This window comes from Gorilla gorilla, chromosome 13 (assembly GCF_029281585.2).
Source record: "Gorilla gorilla gorilla isolate KB3781 chromosome 13, NHGRI_mGorGor1-v2.1_pri, whole genome shotgun sequence".
NCBI classification, from domain to species: Eukaryota; Metazoa; Chordata; class Mammalia; order Primates; family Hominidae; genus Gorilla; species Gorilla gorilla.
The window spans coordinates 65,652,704-65,673,108 of NC_073237.2; the positions used below are offsets into that span (position 1 = coordinate 65,652,704).

Genomic DNA, 20,405 nt, shown 5'->3' on the forward strand with positions numbered 1-20,405 from the left:
AAACCTTCCAGAACCTTCTCACAGAACCTTTGGATGGGCCTCTCAGGGAGCTGTTTTCCACCGTCCACTTAGATCTTAGTCCCTTACAAAAAGGTACTGCCCTTATGGGAGATGACTGAGGTGGGGGAGAATTAATTCCTGTTTTCCTACCCTCATAGAGGATGTCAAGTATGAAATCTAGAGAATTTCTCTTTCTCCAGTTCAGTGTGCTCAAAGGAGACCCACAGGACTGGAGGATCAACTGGGACAGGAGAACAGAGCCTTTCTTGTCTAAAACCAAGTCAGTTCCACAGAATAAAAGCTCATTTAGAGAACTCCTGGGCTCTGGGCGCCTATAGGGTGGGCAGGAGATAGTCTGTTAGGGAAAAGACAAACTCATCACATGATCCCAAGCCTTCCCTGCAACAAGAAGACACTTGGCCAGGGCAAGAGGTGAAGTTCTTGTTTATTGTTGCAGCAACTCTTATACAGACATTAGCGTTCAGTTAAATAAAGGAAGATAGCACAGTAAATACATCACAACCCCAAACCGGATGACTGTGGCCACGGGACTGAGGAGGGAGGGAAGGACCAGTGACCAGACTGTCAAGGAAGTACATTCAGTGGGTGTGTGGTGTCCACATTCCAGGCTCACGTGTAGATATATTTTATTTATATATTTATTTATATTTATATATAGATCATTGAGTTTTGTGTATACAAAGAACGATATTGTTACAAATACAATACTATACTTCTCCCGACGCTTTACAATAAGCTCTATTTCACCCTCTTTACAGAACAATAGTACAAGTTCATACCCTAGGTGCTGTGCTAAGTATGTACAAGAAATGTCATTCCCACACAGTCCTCACACACTGCCTTGATGGAGGGGAAGAAAGATCGAGTTGTGTGCTCAAGTCGACCCAGGCCAGGGAAGGAGACACATGAAACTCAAACCAACGGGTGGCCTGTGAATGAGAGTAAACACATCTAAGGAGGGGCGGCCCCTGGTTGTAAACATTGGTAACGGCTACACCACTGGGTCGAGGGACCCGGGAAGGGCTCTGTAGATGGTTTTCATCCGTGTGCGGGAGGTGTTGGTGCCCACAGGGTGAGGGGGGCAGAGGAGCGATGGGGGAGGTAGTAGGTTACTCTGGGACTCCCTGAAGGCGGTGTTGATGGGCAATGTTCAGAAAGCAAACCCGTGCGCAGGGACCCAGCACCCCTGCGATGCACTCCTAGGAGCCTGCTCTGGCGAGGGAAGGTGTCGCTGGAGAAGTGGGCTCCGGGCATTGGTCTTTGGGGGTTTCTTCCTCTCATGAACCCAAGGCTGATGGTGGCTCCCTGAAATGCTCACACTGGAGAAAAGGCAGGATGGGTTCTGGTGCCTCTGCCTGGACCAGGAGGGGGAGGTGAATGTGGGAGTCCAACCCCAAAGCTGAGCCACCAGCACACCCTGGTGGAGCAGCCACAGCAGCTCTGTGCCCTCACAGCGTTTGGGAAGGCTGCCCTGTACATAGCCTTCCCGTTACACGGGGTATTTAGATATTTACATGTATAACTATATATACTGGGATGACAGAAGGGAAGACCACCACTTCTCTTGGGATTTTCAAAAAATCTAGCGACTTGCTTTTAAGACTGTGGCTGCTGAGGTGACCATACCTAGGCTCACTCCCTTGCCCCAGTGGTAGTGGGAAAAAGAACCCACTTCAGCTGGGTGGACCTGTACCGAGCTCCAGCAACTTCCACTCACTGGGTGTGAAGACACACCTGGATTAACACAAAAGAATGTGGCAGAGAAATCTTCTCACTCTAATGTTACAATGTCAGTCCTCTAGGAGAGCTTGCAGAATTGGCTTTTTCAGCACCTCTCAAAGTTTACAAGGTTTTTGTGCAATAGGAATAGAAAGTATATTCTCTCCTTGAGGTGAACATACATAACCGTTATGTGCAGGTTGTACAGGGACGTGCTACTGGAGTTCTGTCCCCTGGCCAGTCATGGGCGGGCCTCTGTGGTGCTGGCCAGGTGCCTAGGGACAGACAGGCATGAGCCCCTACGATGATTTTCCAAGGCTCCTGATGCCTGAAATACCACCAGTAACACTTCATTCCTGTTCTATCCACTCTTATTGGCAGAGGAAAGATGAACTGGCTGATGACTCTTTAGTGTCTCATTGTATCACCAGATACTCTACAGCAAATGGAGAACCCAGGCCATGGTTCCTTCCTGGTCCTCATGTTTGTGATGGGTTGACCTTGAGGCTGGTCTCCCAGAAGCATTCTGTAAAGCATCCTTCAAAGAAGTCCTGGGGAGCTTTATGGCCCATCCCAGAGTCCCTGGCCCCACTGGGTGCCACTCTCTGCAGCAGCAGAAGTCCCTTTCCCCCCAGGGCACCTGGGCAGCCAGCGGCCTCCCTTCTTCCTCAGGGCTCCTTTGTAACACAGTGAAACTGAGAGTTCCACTGCTCGTTCCTGTCAAGCATTGAGCTTCCCTGATTCTAAGCAGAAAACTCAGAAGATACAGAGATCTCGGGGAATTGATCACAGAACTCTCTGGTTGAAGTCTCTTGTCCCTAATCTTGTTATAGTCACTTTGCTCCCTCCTTAGAATCCCTCCATTCTCTCTATAAATACATGCTACCCACCATTTGCTCACTGAGTTCCTATTTCCATAGACACAACATAAATATCTCGGATGCAGAGAACAGGGACTATATTAATTACAAAATATAATAGTTTCTCTTCCCCTGTCTCTACTGAGGTCATGAATGAAACAAAACAAAAGCAAAGCCAAATCACACCTCACATGAAAACAAAATGCTCTTTGGACCAAGTGAAAACTGGCTCAGAATTATAATATTACTAAAACATCTACACTGAACTGAGACGGAAGCATAAATATGAGGCACCTGATGAAAACACGGAACAATTCCACACCAGCCAAAAAACGCTCTCAGGCCCACAAGGCAGCAAGAGGGTGTTTATGGACCACATCTGGGGATTCTGAGGCATAACTTAAGGTTGCTATTGTCTCCTTAATTTTGTGGTTTATGTACTATTCTGGCCTTTCCAATATCACATCTGCCTAGTGGCCCTGAGCAGAGAAGAAAGTTGGTCTTGCCTTGGGCCAGGAAACAAGACGCAATTGTACCTGCAGCTTGCCTTCTGGGGAACAGTCCCTCCTTCCCAGACTCCTGGGATGTGTGTTCGGCGGGGAGGGGAGTCCAGGAGGAGGATGCTTTAAGCCAAAGTGGTGCTGGACGGGCTGGGCCTCAGCGCAGAGAGGGCAGGTCTCTCAGGATGAGGCTGAGCAGCCCCCGCCTGCCTGGCCACCTGCCAGGGAAGGGGCCTTCCAGAGAGGTGGGTTTCCAGGGGATCTGTGTGCCTAATCTTCAGCTTGTCTCACTGGTGGTGGGAGCAGGGAAGGGTGATATGCAAAGGGGACTGTGTGTGTGTGTGTGAGAGAGAGAGAGAGAGAAGCAGACAGTACCTGCCTGTGTTTATCTAATGGTTGATAACTTGAGGACAACCTGGTAAAGCTTCAGATGCCCCATGAATTGCCAAGCTCTCTGTGACACTATGGTGTCCTTGCCCAAGGCAGTTATTTCCCCTTTTATCCTGGGGTGAGAAGGCTCGTATTAGAAAACACACATATGTTGAAATTAAAACTAGCAATAGAAGAGGTTTAAGGTTGGCTCAGAGATTCTGGGAGGAAATAATGTATGGTGCCCCAACTACATGGCAGGCAGTGCATAACCTTAATGACGTGGGCTGGCCCTGGGTACTACCACATTCCCACAGATAAACTCAGAGAGCAGGGATCAGCAACTGGGTTTTAGGCACTGCTGAATCAGCTGCTTTGCTGCCCCGCGAGCTCCTTTCAAGAAGTCTGCACCTCCTGGGAAGGGAGGATTCTCCCTCAGGCAGTGACAGCCCACCCCCTGGACACACCCAGAAAGCCCTCCAGGATGGTCCTGGGTCAGTACCAGGTGGGTGCTGGCTGCTCTCCATCCTCAAGGGAGTGCATACGAAACTTCCCTGGTATTTAAAAAAAAAAGCAAATAGGAGAGAGTAAAGAGGTCCTTGTGGATTCTTCTCTTCCTGTGTAAAACCAAATGCTGGGCGCGAGAGGGGAAAGTCTCAGTGGACACAGGGATGCAGCACGAGAAACACAACCACGATGAGGAGAGTCCTCCATGCATGCCACCGTGTGTGGCCGCGGTCAGATGTAAACGGGCTGCTCCTGGGCCGTCAGCAGCCTGTACATCGCGGCTGGCATTGTCTTCATATGAATCTGAGGGTAAAGAACACACTTTAGTGGGGGCTGAGGCTGGGGTCTGGCTGCGTGGGCACTGCCCAGGGCTGGCCAGAGAGGCAGTGCCTCTCCCACAGAGGGCTTTGAAGATACCCCCCTACTGCCCAGCCACCACCAGGGACCTGACCCAAGGTGGTCTCCAGGAACAGTGGAATCCACTGACTTTCTCAAAAGCTTAGGGGTGACAGAAATGAACAACAAAAACCAAGCAAGGCTTATTTCTCAGTCAAATGCTCTCGCTCTCACCAGACCCTACCCTTTTAAAAGCAAGAACTCTGAAAATGGAGGAAGGGCTCCAGGCTTCTCAGGGTGCCTGCCTCCCTCATCTCTCTTGGCAGATGAGGCAAGGATGACAAATCAGCCCTAGAACAGCAGTGATGATTGATAGCAGTGATGAATGACAGCAGTGATGACTGACAGCAATGAATGACAGCAGTGTTGACTGACAGCAGTGATAAATCAATGACAGCAGTGATGACTGACAGCAGTGATGACTGACAGCAGTGATGACTGACAGCAGTGATGACTGACAGCAGTGATGACTGACAGCAGTGATGACTGACAGCAGTGGTAACTGACAGCAGTGTTGACTGACAGCAGTGATAAATGAATGACAGCAGTGATGACTGACAGCAGTGATAAATGAATGACAGCAGTGATGACTGACAGCAGTGATAAATGAATGACAGCAGTGATGACTGACAGCAGTGATGACTGACAGTAGTGATGACTGACAGGAGTGATGAATGGCAACAATGATGACTGACTGACAGCTGTGATGACTGACAGCAGTGATGACACGTCATGCCACACTGCACTGGGGTCACACCTCTGGAAGGCCACTTTGTTGATTCAACTTGAGTCTAAGACTTAAATCTTTTAAAAACATTTGGGGAGATTAACTGGGGAAAATGGAGGCAACTTAGGCGGCCATACAGAAAAGCAACAGAAAGCTGAGTGTTAAAAAGAGAAGGTGAGCACATCAGATGAAAGAGAAGGCTGAGGGTGATCTGATTCCATTTCATGGAGGAGCTCCCAGATAACTGCTTGCTAATGGGTTTGGCATTTGGTCAGAGACAGGTCTGCTTGTTGGGGAGTGTTCAGGATTGGAAACTCAGGGAGCTTTCCTGGAAAGTCTGCTCAGGGCCACGGTGAGCATATGAGGCAGGGGCACCAGACGCGGCCCTCAGCACCACCCTCAGCCCTGGACCTCTCCTACCTCCCCAACAGCATTGGAGAGAATGTGGACGATCTTCTCGTGGGGGGTGGCCACGACGCTCTGTCCATTGATTTCAATGATCCGGTGCCCCACACGGACGCCTCCTCTCTCAGCTATTCCCCCTCGCATGAGGCTGCAGATCTGCCAGAGTCAAAGGCGGAGTTACCTCATTGCAGACAGTGCGGTGGGGCTGGAAGGCCGTCTTTCCTGAAAGCCCCCTGCCCCCACACTCTGCTCTTGGAGAAACTGACATGGTTAGGCTTTGGGCATTTAACTCTCTTAGTGTCTTTTCACAAAAAAACAGGTGCCGTCGGCCCACATGGCCACCTTGTTCATGCGGCTTGCACAGAGACTGTAGCACATCACTGGTTTTTACGGCACACTGAATTCTACTTCTCATCCCAGCTGGGGCTGGGTAAAAAGGGCCATTTGGGTCTGTCGCAGAGTCACCAGTGTTTCCAAACTGTCAGCCTGTGTGACAGAGGTTAGTGTTAGTTCCCGTAGTCATGACTGGGACTCAAGCACTGAAGTGTTTAATGCCAGCAGACTGTTTTTAGGGTCACGATTGCCTGAGCCACCATGGGGCTGGAACTCCACTCTGTGTTCCAAAGTGTGGCTGGCTGGAGGGAAGAGACTCCTTCAGAGCTTCCCAATTCAGCGGCCCATGTTCAAACTCCCTTCCCACAAAAAAGACAGTGAGGCTGGATTTTGTGATGGCACAGCCAGGTACCACAGTGACCCGAGGTTGCAGGCGGGGCTGATGGGCCCTCCACCCTCACCTCACACACACTACAACGTAACTTTTCCCAAAAGAGTAGGTCTGAATTTACTAAGTTGGCTTTTCATTCCAGACCACGCACCTTTATTTAAAAGTGGATGCAGACAAGATTGCAAGTGACATCTTGCAGCAACATGCTGTGTGATTCTGTGAGTGTGTGGCCCAGCTGCTCTCTCAGCTAGTCTGGGGTCAAAACATTCCTTAGGTGTTTTCCCAGTAGACCCACATGTGTTAACAACTCCTTGTTCATATCTGAACTTTTAATACAGTTTAACTATGAACAATGCAAACAAGTCCAAACCAATGAAAAGATGATCTCAGAGCTAAACTGTAAAGAGTCACCCTAGATCCTCTCCTAACAGGCAAACTAGGCTACTCAGGTACAAACAATGCAGGAAGTGGGGCTGGATATTTCAACTCCAAATGGGAAGTTCAAGGGTATTTCTAAACCTTAAAATGTATTTGGAATGATATTTTAATTACCTAGGACTCCTTTTTTTTTTTTTTTTTTTTAAGACAGAGTCTTGCTCTGTCACCTAGGCTGGAGTGCAGTGGCATAATCTCTGCTCACTGCAACCTTTGCCTCCCAGGTTCAGGTGATCCTCCTGCCTCACCCTCCTGAGTAGCTGGGATTACAGGTGCCCGCCACCACACCTGGCTAATGTTTGTATTTTTAGCAGAGACTGGGCTTTGCCATGTTGGCCAAGCTGGTCTCAAACTCCTGACCTCAAGTGATCTGCCTGGCTTCGCCGGAAGGCCAAGGTTTGAAGGATCACTCAAATACCAAACTGTTTGAGTCCCAGATGTGACTGTGGGAACTGAGCCGGCCCCTGCACTGTACAGCCCCAGGCTTGGGAGTCAGCTGCTCTGCGGGACTCTGTGCAGCCAGGGTGGACAGTCCAGAGGCAAGGAGGCTCTTGGAGGGTGCATCCCAAACTCTCAAGCTGGCAGCCGGGAGGGCAGTCCTGCATGTCACAGAAACACTGGGTTCTGGGTGGGAATCTCTGCTGAAGGGACTCTGTCCAGAGAGGGAGCTGAGCCTCCTTCATCCACTCATACTCTTTCTTGATGGATTCCTTCAGGGAACAAACTGGCTTAAAAAAAAAAAGTCAAAGGCCCTGTAATACCAGCACTTTGGGAGGCACAGGCAGGTGGATCACAAGGTCAGGAGTTCAAGACCAGCCTGGCCAGTATGGTGAAACCCCGTCTCTACTAAAAATACAAAAATTAGCCGGGCGTGGTGGCGCGTGCCTGTAGTCCCAGCTACTCAGGAGGCTGAGGCAGGAGAATCCCTTGAACCCAGGAGGTGGAGGTTGCAGTGAGCTGAGATTGTGCCACTGTACTCCATCTTGGACGACAGAGCGAGACTCCATCTCAATTAAAAAAAAAAAAAAAAGGCCATGCTACATTTTTTTAAAGCATTCCAACAGATGTTTATTATTACTAAAATGTCCATTTTAATGTTTTTATTATTATTATACTTCAAGTTTTAGGGTACATGTGCACAATGTGCAGGTTTGTTACATATGTATACATGTGCCATGTTGGTGTGCTGCACCCATTAACTCGTCATTTAGCATTAGGTATATCTCCTAATGCTATCCCTCCCCCATCCCCCCACCCCACAACAGTCCCCAGTGTGTGATGTTCCCCTTCCTGTGTCCATGTGTTCTCATTGTTCAATTCCCATCTATGAGTGAGAAACATGCGGTGTTGGTTTTTTGTCCTTGCCATAGTTTGCTGAGAATGATGGTTTCTAGCTTCATCCATGTCCCTACAAAGGACATGAACTCATCCTTTTTTATGGCTGCATAGTATTCCATGGTGTATATGTGCCACATTTTCTTAATCCAGTCTATCATTGTTGGACATTTGGGTTGGTTCCAAGTCTTTGCTATTGTGAATAGTGCCACAATAAACATACGTGTGCATGTGTCTTTATAGCAGCATGATTTATAGTCCTTTGGGTATATACCCAGTAATGGGATGGCTGGGTCAAATGGTATTTCTAGTTCTAGATCCCTGAGGAATCGCCACACTGACTTCCACAATGGTTGAACTAGTTTACAGTCCCACCAACAGTGTAAAAGTGTTCCTATTTCTCCACATCCTCTGCAGCACCTGTTGTTTCCTGACTTTTTAATGATTGCCATTCTAACTGGTGTGAGATGGTAGCTCACTGTGGTTTTGATTTGCATTTCTCTGATGGCCAGTGATGATGAGCATTTTTTCATGTGTTTTTTGGCTGCATAAATGTCTTCTTTTGAGAAGTGTCTGTTCATATCCTTTGTCCACTTTCTGATGGGGTTGTTTGTTTTTTTCTTGTAAATTTGTTTGTTTGAGTTCATTGTAGATTCTGGATATTAGCCCTTTGTCAGATGAGTAGGTTGCAAAAATTCTCTCCCTTTCTGTAGGTTGCCTGTTCACTCTGATGGTGGTTTCTTTTGCTGTGCAGAGGCTCTTTTAGTTTAATTAGATCCCGTTTGTCAATTTTGGCTTTTGTTGCCATTGCTTTTGGTGTTTTAGACATGAAGTCCTTGCCCATGCCTATGTCCTGAATGGTATTGCCTAGGGTTTTTATGGTTTTAGGTCTAACATGTAAGTCTTTAATCCATCTTGAATGAATTTTTTATAAGGTGTAAGGAAGGGACCCAGTTTCAGCTTTCTACATATGGCTAGCCAGTTTTCCCAGCACCATTTATTAAATAGGGAATCCTTTCCCCATTGCTTGTTTTTCTCAGGTTTGTCAAAGATCAGACAGTTGTAGATATGCGGCATTATTTCTGAGGGCTCTGTTCTGTTCCATTGGTCTATTTGTCTGTTTTGGTACCAGTACCATGCTGTTTCAGTTACTGTAGCCTTGTAGTATAGTTTGAAGTCAGGTAGCATGATGCCTCCAGCTTTGTTCTTTTGGCTTAGGATTGACTTGGCAATGTGGGCTCTTTTCTGGTTCCATATGAACTTTAAAGTAGTTTTTTCCAATTCTGTGAAGAAAGTCATTGGTAGCTTGATGGGGATGGCATTGAATCTATAAATTACTTTGGGCAGTATGGCCATTTTCACAATATTGATTCTTCCTACCCATGAGCATGGAATGTTCTTCCATTTGTTTGTATCCTCTTTTATTTCATTGAGCAGTGGTTTGTAGTTCTCCTTGAAGAGGTCCTTCACATCCCTTGTAAGTTGGATTCCTAGGTATTGTGATTCCTAGGTATTGTATTCTCTTTGAAGCAATTGTGAATGGGAGTTCACTCATGATTTGGCTCTCTGTCTGTTATTGGTGTGTAAGAATGCTTGTGATTTTTGCACATTGATTTTGTATCCTGAGACTTTGCTGAAGTTGCTTATCAGCTTAAGGAGATTTTGGGCTGAGATGATGGGGTTTTCTAGATATACAATCATGTCATCTGCAAACAGGGATAATTTGACTTCCTCTTTTCCTAATTGAATGCCCTTTATTTCCTTCTCTTGCCTGATTGCCCTGGCCAGAACTTCCAAAACTATGTTGAATAGGAGTGGTGAGAGAGGGCATCCCTATCTTGTGCCAGTTTTCAAAGGGAATGCTTCCAGTTTTTGCCCATTCAGTATGATATTGGCTGTGGGTTTGTCGTAGATAGCTCTTATTATTTTGAAGTACGTCCCATCAATACCTAATTTATTGAGAGTTTTTTAGCATGAAGCATTGTTGAATTTTGTCAAAGGCCTTTTCTGCATCTATTGAGATAATCATGTGGTTTTTGTCTTTGGTTCTGTTTATATGCTGGATTATGTTTATTGATTTTCGTATGTTGAACCAGCCTTGCATCCCAGGGATGAAGCCCACTTGATCATGGTGGATAAGCTTTTTGATGTGCTGCTGGATTCGGTTTGCCAGTATTTTATTGAGGATTTTTGCATTGATGTTCATCAAGGATATTGGTCTAAAATTCTCTTTTTTTGTTGTGTCTCCGCCAGGCTTTGGTATCAGGATGATGCTGGCCTCATAAAATGAGTTAGGGAGGATTCCCTCTTTTTCTATTGATTGGAATAGTTTCAGAAGGAATGCTACCAGCTCCTCCTTGTACCTCTGGTAGAATTCGGCTGTGAATCCATCTGGTCCTGGACTTTTTTTGGTTGGTCAGCTATTAATTATTGCCTCAATTTCAGAGCCTGTTATTGGTCTATTCAGAGATTCAACTTCTTCCTGGTTTAGTGTTGGGAGAGTATATGTGTCCACGAATTTATCCATTTCTTCTAGATTTTCTAATTTATTTGTATAGAGGTGTTTATAGCATTCTCTGATGGTAGTTTGTATTTCTGTGGGATCATTGGTGATATCCCCTTTGTCATTTTTTATTGCGTCTATTTGTCTATTTGATTCTTCTCTCTTTTCTTATTAGTCTTGCTAGCAGTCTATCAATTTTGTTGATCTTTTCAAAAAACCAGCTCCTGGATTCATTGATTTTTTGAAGGTTTTTTTGTGTCTCTATTTCCTTCAGTTCTGCTCTGATCTTAGTTATTTCTTGCCTTCTGCTAGCTTTTGAATGTGTTTGCTCTTGCTTCTCCAGTTCTTTCAATTGTGATGTTAGGGTGTCAATTTTAGATCTTTCCTGCTTTCTCTTGTGGGCATTTAGTGCTATAAATTTCCCTCTACACACTGCTTTGAATGTGTCCCAGAGATTCTGGTATGTTGTGTCTTTGTTCTCGTTGGTTTCAAAGAACATCTTTATTTCTGCCTTCATTTCGTTATGTACCCAGTAGTCATTCAGGAGCAGGTTGTTCAGTTTCCATATAGTTGAGCGGTTTTGAGTGAGTTTCTTAATCCTGAGTTCTAGTTTGATTGCACTGTGGTCTGAGAGACAGTTTGTTATAATTTCTGTTCTTTTACATTTGCTGAGGAGTGCTTTACTTCCAAGTATGTGGTCAATTTTGGAACAGGTGTGGGGTGCTGCTGAAAAGAATGTATATTCTGTTGATTTGGGGTGGAGAGTTCTGTAGATGTCTATTAGGTCCGCTTTGTGCAGAGCTGAGTTCAATTCCTGGATATCCTTGTTAACTTTCTGTCTCGTTGATCTGTCTAATGTTGACAATGGGGTGTTAAAGTCTCCCATTACTATTGTGTGGGAGTCTAAGTCTCTTTGTAGGTCACTCAGGACTTGCTTTATGAATCTGGGTGCTCCTGTATTGGGTGCATATATATTTAGGAGAGTTAGCTCTTCTTGTTGAATTATCCCTTTACCATTATGTAATGGCCTTCTTTGTCTCTTTTGATCTTTGTTGGTTTAAAGTCTGTTTTATCAGAGACTAGAATTGGAACCCCTTCCTTTTTTTGTTTTCCATTTGCTTGGTAGATCCTCCTCCGTCCCTTTATTTTGAGCCTATGTGTGTCTCTGCACATGAGATGGGTTTCCTGAACACAGCACATGGATGGGTCTTGACTCTTTATCCAATTTGCCAGTCTGTGCCTTTTAATTGGAGCATTTAGCCCATTTACATTTAAGGTTAGTATTGTTATGTGTGAATTTGATCCTGTCATTATGATGTTAGCTGGTTATTTTGCTCATTAGTTGATGCAGTTTCTTCCTACCCTTGATGGTCTTTACAATTTGGCATGTTTTTGCAGTGGCTGGTACAGGTTGTTCCTTTCCATGTTTAGTGCTTCCCTCAGGAGCTCTTTTAGGGCAGGCCTGGTGGTGACAAAATCTCTCAGCATTTGCTTGTCTGTAATGTATTTTATTTCTCCTTCACTTATGAAGCTTAGTTTGGCTGGATATGAAATTCTTGGTTGAAAATTCTTTAAGAATGTTGAATATTGGCCCCCACTCTCTTCTGGCTTGTAGAGTTTCTGCCAAGAGATCAGCTGTTAGTCTGATGGGCTTCCCTTTGTGGGTAACCTGACCTTTCTCTCTGGCTGCCCTTAACATTTTTTCCTTCATTTCAACTTTGGTGAATCTGACAATTATGTGTCTTGGAGTTGTTCTTCTCAAAGAGTATCTTTGTGGCATTCTCTGTATTTCCTGAATTTGAATGTTGGCCTGCCTTGCTAGATTGGGGAAGTTCTCCTGGATAATATCCTGCAGAGTGTTTTCCAACTTGGTTCCATTCTCCTGGTCAGTTTCAGGTACACCAATTAGACGTAGATTTGGTCTTTTCACATAGTCCCATATTTCTTGGAGGCTTTATTCATTTCTTTTTATTCTTTTTTCTCTAAACTTCTCTTTATGCTTCATTTCATCTTCCATCACTGATACCCTTTCTTTCAGTTGATCACATCGGTTATTGAGGCTTGTGCATTTGTCACATTCTTGTAGTGTAGTTTTCAGCTCCATCAGGTCCTTTAAGGACTTCTCTGCATTGGTTATTCTAGTTATCCATTCGTCTAACTTTTTTTCAAAGTTTTTCACTTCTTTGCCATTGGTTTGAACTTCCTCCTTTAGCTCGGAGTAGTTTGATCTTCTGAAGCCTTCTTCTCTCAACTCGTCAAAGTCATTCTCCATCCAGCTTTGTTCCGTTGCTGGTAAGGAGCTGCGTTCCTTTGCAGGAGGAGAGGTGCTCTGGTTTCGTTTCTAGAGTTTCCAGTTTTTCTGCTCTGTTTTTTCCCCATCTTTGTGGTTTTATCTACCTTTGGTCTTTGATGATGGTGACGTACAGATGGGTTTTTGGTTTGGATGTCCTTTCTGTTAGTTTTCCTTCTAACAGTCAGGACCCTCAATTGCAGGTCTGTTGGAGTTTACTGGAGGTCCACTCCAGACCCTGTTTGCCTGGGTATCAGCAGCAGTGGCTGCAGAACAGCGTTATACTGGTGAACCGCAAATGCTGCTGCCTGATTATTCCTCTGAAAGTTTTGTCTCAGAGGAGTACCCGGCTGTGTGAGGTGTCAGTCTGCTCCTACTGGGGTGCCTCCCAGTTAGGCTACTTGGGAGTCAGGGACCCACTTGAGGAGGCAGTCTGCCCGTTCTCAGATCTCAAGCTGTGTGCTGGGAGAACCACTACTCTCTTCAAAGCTGTCAGACAGGGACATTTAAGTCTGCAGAGGTTACTGTTGTCTTTTTGTTTGTCTGTGCCCTGCCCCCAGAGGTGGAGCCTACAGAGGCAGGCAGGCCTCCTTGAGCTGTGGTGGGCTCCACCCAGTTCGAGCTTCCCCGCTGCTTTGTTTACCTACCCAAGCCTGGGCAATGGCGGGTGCCCCTCCCCCAGCCTTGCTGCCGCCTTGCAGTTTGATCTCAGACTGCTGTGCTAGCAAAGAGCAAGGCTCGTGGGCATAGGACCCTCCGAGCCATGTGTGGGATATAATCTCCTGGTGTGCCGTTTGTTAAGCCCATTGGAAAAGCACAGTATCAGGGTCAGAGTGACCCGATTTTCCAGGTGCCGTCTGTCACCCTTTTCTTTGACTAGGAAAGGGAATTCCCTGACCCCTTGTGCTTCCCGGGTGAGGTGATGCCTTGCCCTGCTTCGGCTCATGCACAGTGCACTGCACCCACTGTCCTGCACCCACTGACTGGCACTCCCCAGTGAGATGAACCTGGTACCTCAGTTGGAAATGCAGAAATTACCCGTCTTCTGCATCGCTCATGCTGGGAGTTGTACACTGGAGCTGTTCCTATTTAGCCATCTTGGCTCCACCCCCCCAGCCGTGCTACATTTTTATTTGTCAACATTGTGGAAAAGGGTGTGGAAGGTGTTCTACTTACAATTCCATTCTGGACGCTGAAACCCAGCTGGTAGCGAAGGTCTGGTCTTCTGATTAACACGGTGGTCACCGGAGGACATCTCACGATATTCAGCTTGACTCGGGACTGATTCTTTAAGCCCTTAAACATGAATAAAGCACAGTGGGTATGGTGACCACTGAGGCAGACAGAATAAGCAAAAGCAGGCAGCACCAAAGGCAAAAGAAGCTGCACTGGGTCTTCTGAAGGACCCACTGCCTGCCGGCCTCCGGTGCCCGGGCTGGTACAGTCACTGCTCAGCTTCACCTACCCAGGGTTAAGACACCACATGTTGCAGATGGAGCCCTCTTAGCCCATGCACAGATGGGGTTCCTGTGGGCAATGCCTTCCTTTTGGGAAGTGGGCTGGGTTCAAGGGATCTGATCAAAGTACTCGTACAACTATGAGGAAGTATCAGATGTCCTTTCTGGCTTCAAAGATGAAGGAGGCACACTATTTCCCCCAGCCAGGAGCAACATTAGTGGGAAATGGACTTTTCTTCTGAAAGGCAAACTCTAGCAATGACTCCTCTTCTAACAAAGGACATCGAACTCACAGCAACTGGCCTGATACATCATGGCTCTTTTCTCTGGTCTCTGATGCTCCTCTTTCCCCTTCTTTCTGCCAGTTAGAGATTTTATAGCTGTCAACATTCCCACAGCAACCGGGGACTCCAATCAGTGTGTGCCTCCTTGGGAGAATGGGGACGGGTGTTGATGGAGAAGGAAGGGGAAGAAATACGACTTGCAGACTGTTGTTTCATGATCCCTGATGACACACCTCTCCCTCTAAATTAAAATGGAGCGTAGAGGGAAAGCTGATCTTTGACTATAAAAAGGAACTAGTTTCAGAGACTATGTAGAAAGCTTCCACCTCCGTGTGGTCTAAGCTGAGCTCAGGCTCCTGCTCCTGTCCCCTGATCAGACTCACAGCAGTGACAGAAGCCCAGGTGTGCTCAGAATCATCTTTAGAAAACCATCACAAGGCTACACTTGCCCTCAGCTGGGTGGTGGGAAGGTTTGCTCCTGCAGGCCCGATCACTGACTTGTCAGCTTCACCCTAGAGGAGGGTGCCAGGCAGAAGGAACTGAGTGAGCCCTGAAACAAATGTCCACTTCCAGTCTCCCCAGGGTGCCTGCTGTGCCTCAACAAACTCCTCATTGCCACATGGAGGAGAAGGAATGGCTGATAGCAGGTGCCTTCCCACCCCTTTCAAGTCATGGTATGCAGGAGAATCATGTTTGCATGCTGGGGTAAACAGACCACACTGTTGTAGCTGCAGGCCCTGCAGCCCCTGGCCCTGCTATAAGAGCTGAGGCAGCAGGGGTCAGAGCCCTCAGTGGGAAGCACCTGCCCAACTGGACTCCCATCTATAAGGCCAGCTGCCTGGGAAATCGCTCAAGTTCAGCCCCAGGCCCACTCCTCCAAAGGGAACTGTGGGGTGGGTGGGAGGAGAGGTGGGTAACTCTTCCTGCAGGAGAGAACAGCTACCAGGGAATGAGGAGGGACTCAGGGAAAAGGCAAGCTCTGTTCTATCCAAGCCCAAAGTATCGCCCAGAGACAGCACCTGCTCAGTTCACAAGTGGGTCCAGTTTGCGCCCTCTACGAGTGAAGTGGAAAGAGGACCTGTAAAGAACAGTGACAAATCCAAGAAAAGCATGCATGAAGGGTGATCGTCTGCCTCTTATTCTATAAATAGAATTCTGTAGATTCCACAGCCACTACTGCTGTCACTCCTTGACCAGTCTACCAAATCTTTTTCAGTGCGAGGTCAGGACTTACATTTCACATTTTAAAGATGAAGACATAGACACAGATTGCTTTGTCCAAGGGCTCTGTGGGGTCAGGACTGGAACTATGGATCCCTGCTCAGGCACCCTGCCTGGCAGAGGCGTGAAACTGGTGTTAGACAACTTCACTGCAAACAGAATCTGTAGCAAGAGTGCTTCTTGGAGTGGCAGAAATGACCTATACCCCTTTTGTATCTGAGTTACAGGATATGCTTTAGATTGAGGGAGAGGTAGGGGCTATTTTGCCTCTGGTTATCCAGCTTTACTATGCTTGGCCAGCAGGTGTACACCAATGGCTCTTAAACCCCACACAGCAGCAGCAGCAGCCCCTGGCCACTTTTTAGAAGTGCAGATTCTGGGCTCTACCCAAGCCCCACTGAATCAGAAAACCTAGGGGTGGGACCCAGGAATCTGTGGATGACAAATCTCCCAGATGATTCAGGTGCACGCTCAATTTTGCGAACAACTGGTGTGGACTACTACTGCAGAACAATGAATGGCCTCATCTGCATCCAGGTGGCTTAATTTCTCCATGGATGATTACACCCAAAGATGTCAATTTACTAGTCACACCTACAGCCAGTGTGCTCAGTGAGAGCAGGCGCTGGCAAGGGTGCAGTGAGGGTGACATATTGTGGGAAATTTTGTTTGCCCAGTCACTATACAGCTGACCCCTCGTCAGCCATCTGCATGTCTATGTCATGCAGGAACACCCCTAAGATCACTGCTGCATCAAAACCCGCCCTGATGATGAAACTAATTGAACCAAAATGACTGTAACTACCTGTCATTGAACACTCACTGTTATCTGGCATTAACCTGGAAAGGACAGGAGCTGTCTCATTTAATTGGCCATAATTATTTCTATATTATAGAAGAGGAAACTGAGGCTCAGAGATTTTAAATGACTCACTCACATTCACACACAGCAAGATTCAATCCTAGGTCTGTCCGCATTCAAAACGCACAGTATTTCTACACCATAATGCCCCATATACACAACCAGAGAGGGTGTGTCTTTTGTGAATAAGGCTTGCTCCACGAAGACGACAGGGTCAGCCACAGAACAAATCTGTGTCCCCAAATTCCAGCCTTGAATTGGGGCCATCTTTTTAGTTCATTTTCCTACGTGGCAAGAGTTTTTCGGGGTTCCTGGTCCTCATAATCCCCCACCCCCTGGCTTCCCCACTGACTTCTGGTTCTAGTTTGTGCTCCTAATGTGTGAATTTTGATGGAACTCAATTTCCCCGCCGTCAGCATCTGCTCCCCCCGTGCTCTGAATTCCTCTGCTTTCTGCAGGACTTGAGCCTCCCCATGGCTGTCACTCAGCTTGTGGCCTCAATGTACCATGCGACTTGGCATTCACATTCATGTGGCATCTCCTGGTGGTTTTGGAACATCTCCAGGGAACTGCTCTGGTTAAGGAAATGATTCCAAAGCACAGCAATGGAATGAGTGTGATTCTCCCTGGGGAAATGAACATCTGTGAAGGATCCAGGCCTTCCATATGCAGCAGGTCCCATTGTCCCCATCAACAAAGGGAGATGCTCTGGCCTTCTGCTCCTATCAATAGGACCAGCACAGCCTGGTGAAGAGGACTCTTGTGGTGTCAGAAAACCTGAACTCAAGTTTTGTTTCTGCTACCCCAAGCAGTGGGATCTGAAGCCCTTTGCTCGCCCTTCTCCCACCTCAATTTCCTCATCTTCACAACAAATGGTGAAGCTCACTAATGTCTCTCACAGTTCTAATTTCAATGATTGCACCCCCTTTAATGTGTTTATTCCTAAATGCCTTTGCCTTTAACACCAAATCTCAACCATTATGCTTAAACCTATTCCTAAAATTTAAAGTGGGCTTCTTTTGCGGGGCTAGGAGGTACGGTGGAGAGCAGCTCAGACATTCATGCAGATATTTTTATCTGCTTTGAGTGCTTCCTCCTTTCCATCCACCTAATCAATAAATATTTACGAATCACTTGTCATGTGCCAAGAAATGTGTTAGGCACTGGAGATTCAGGGAAGCGCACCCTCTCCGGGGCTGGATAAGAGACATTATCAGTACTAAGCACAGGGCTCTGAGCCCAGACGGGGCTGGAGTCCCTTCACCCTTTTCTCTCTAATCACACACCAGGAGACCAGGAATTTGTGGGAAAGAAGAGAGATGAATGATGAAGACAGGAGCATGCTGTTGGAATCTCAACCCTTCAGGCAAAGCCACCTGCTTTAAATATTTACGCCTATTAACCACTGAGATTATTTAGGTATGCTTGTGTGATACAGAAAATGTTACCCAACATACCGAAAAGCAAGAGAATGACTCTATTTTCTCAATGTTGCCTAAAAAATTCATATTGCTCTGGTGGGTTCTTTCCTTCTCTGTGAATTGATTTGGGATGCCTGATCTGTCCCTCAGTGAAAAATTTTCTAGATTGGGGAAAATGTGTTGCAAGATGAAGCTTAGATAAATAGCAATTTGAAATAACGAGACCATGCATTTGCTCTGCTGTTCCTAATCAATGTTTCATGTTGGGTCCCATTAACTTGGATTTCTGAGCTGCCATTTTATTGGAGGTGCCAATTAAATAAAGGGTCATTTGGTCCCCATGACAACAGTGGAACGGTACAGCAAATTAAGAAATCTGGTGGGAGGGGAAGGCCAGAGAAGAGGGGCGAAGAGAGAAAAGAGAAGCCAGAATGGTCTCTATAGCAACGGGAGAGCAGAACCATGATGCTCCTGGGGAAGCAAGGGAAGCTGTGCGCTATTCTAAAACAGAGCAAAAACCCAGAGGGCAGGACCACAGAGGCAAAGGTACAGAAAGAGGCAGCCTGTAAAATGTTCCACCCACCAATAATTATGCCTTGGGAATTAATTATGACCCAAAAAATAAGGTAGGAAGAGTAAGGCAAGTCAATACCTATAATTCTACTCTAGAAATCGATTTCCTGTAACCTGGGGGGAAAATAGTCAACCAGTATTGAAGTGGCCAGATGCAGAATGCACACTTTGGATCCCTGTTCCTGAAAGTGTAGCCTGCAGACTGGTGATGGTGGCCAGATGCAGAATGCACACTTTGGATCCCTGTTCCTGAAAGTGTAGCCTGCAGACTGGTGATGCCATCCCCGCCGCAAAGCCTGCCAAAAATGCAGAATTCCACCCTATACCTGCTGAATCAGACCTGCATTCTAACAAGATCCCCAGGTGATTCCAATCAGTTTGAGACGCACTGATTCATCAGGATGAGAGTTGCTTGTCAAAGTCACTGCAAAGAGCATGGACATATACTGAAACAAATTTGAACACAGCCTTGAAGTGGTCCAGATGCTGCTCTGCAGTGGCCCGAGGGGTGGGGGTAGGGCAGTGTGCACATCTGTCCAGGTGCAGGCAAAAAGGGGTGTGTTTTCTAGAGAATTTTAAAAAGGTGATACGACCCCCTGATGTCAGTCTGTATTTGGTACTGGTGATTCTGGCTGTTATCAGTGGTTACACCTCCCACCAGCCAGGGTGGTCCACGGACGGACCATCACATTTCCCCATTCAACAAGCGGCGCACTGTGGCAGGGAGGAAGTTCAGCTGTGCTCTAATCGGGGTCTGCCCTGCTAAGTACTTCTTCACTATGGGTGGCCACGAAAGCACTGCTTTTCTTACTCTTAATATTCATCAGTTACATCTCTTTCATCACCACTCGGCCTTTTAATTTTCTGGTTCTATAGAGATTACATTTATAGACATCAAAGTTCAGCTCCTCAAACAATCCATTTCCCCTTAGGAAACTGTGCAGACAGAGCTCTGTCTGTACTCCAGCAAGCTTTGCTTCCACCTTGATGCTGTGGCAGCTGCAGAGGGAGTCAGGCTGCCCTCATAGCCTCACTGCTTCCCTCCTCTGGTCCCCATGCAGATGAGGAAGGAGGGATTCGCAGGAGGGTGGGGACTCACTGGCCAGCTGGGGGCCCTGGGCAAGTCTCCTGTGCCTTTAGAGTCTCTGATGGCCCATCTGTGCACCTAGCATCTGCTGTCCCCCTTGTGGGCTCTCCTGAGGAGGAAAGGAGGTGACTCCAGGCCATGAGCTGGAGTCTTGAGGGCCTCAGGAAGCCCGGCTTGTTCCTGCCCAGGCCCCATCCCCACCTTTACTTAAGTCCTCCCCTTGTCTGAGTCTGTTCTTAGTCTGCCATGACAAAGTACCACAGACTAGGTGGCTTATAAACAACAGGCATTTATCCCTCACAGTTCTGGAGGCTGGAAGTCTGAGCTCAGTGTACTAGCACTGTCAGGTTCTGGCAAGGGCCCCTTCTGAGTTGCAGATGGCCAACTTCTAGCATCTTCACATACCAAAAGAGAGCTTGCTGGGGTCCCTTTTTTAAGGGCACTAATCCCAACCATGAGGGCTCCATCCTCCTGCTAATCACTTCCTAAAGGCTCCAGCTCCAAATAACATCACATTGGGATTAGGGTTTCAATATGTATTTGGAGGGAACACAAATATTATTCAATACTTAACCCCCTATCCCCCTCCCCAACCCTTCTAGACTCAGACCAACTCCCCACAAACCGTCCCTAACCAGCTTCCCTCTCTCATCGATCTCTCTCTCTTACATCTGAACTCCTACACCGCTCAGGCAGAGTTTCTCAACCT

At 46.9% G+C, this 20,405-nt stretch overlaps 1 protein-coding gene across 4 annotated transcripts in view; it reads right to left on the reverse strand.

Moving 5' to 3' along the window:
- Window positions 1-427: 427 nt before the first annotated feature.
- APBA1 (amyloid beta precursor protein binding family A member 1) overlaps window positions 428-20,405 on the reverse strand; it is a 239,100-nt gene continuing 219,122 nt past the window's right edge. For all 4 annotated transcript variants that reach the window (XM_063696445.1, XM_063696444.1, XM_055350760.2 and 1 more), the window contains 3 exons: window positions 13,968-14,087; window positions 5,520-5,660; window positions 428-4,279 (listed from right to left, as the gene is read on the reverse strand). In XM_063696445.1, the coding sequence (XP_063552515.1) occupies window positions 4,208-4,279; window positions 5,520-5,660; window positions 13,968-14,087 (333 nt within the window). In that variant the 3' untranslated portion in view covers window positions 428-4,207. The remainder of the gene's footprint in view (window positions 4,280-5,519; window positions 5,661-13,967; window positions 14,088-20,405) is intronic.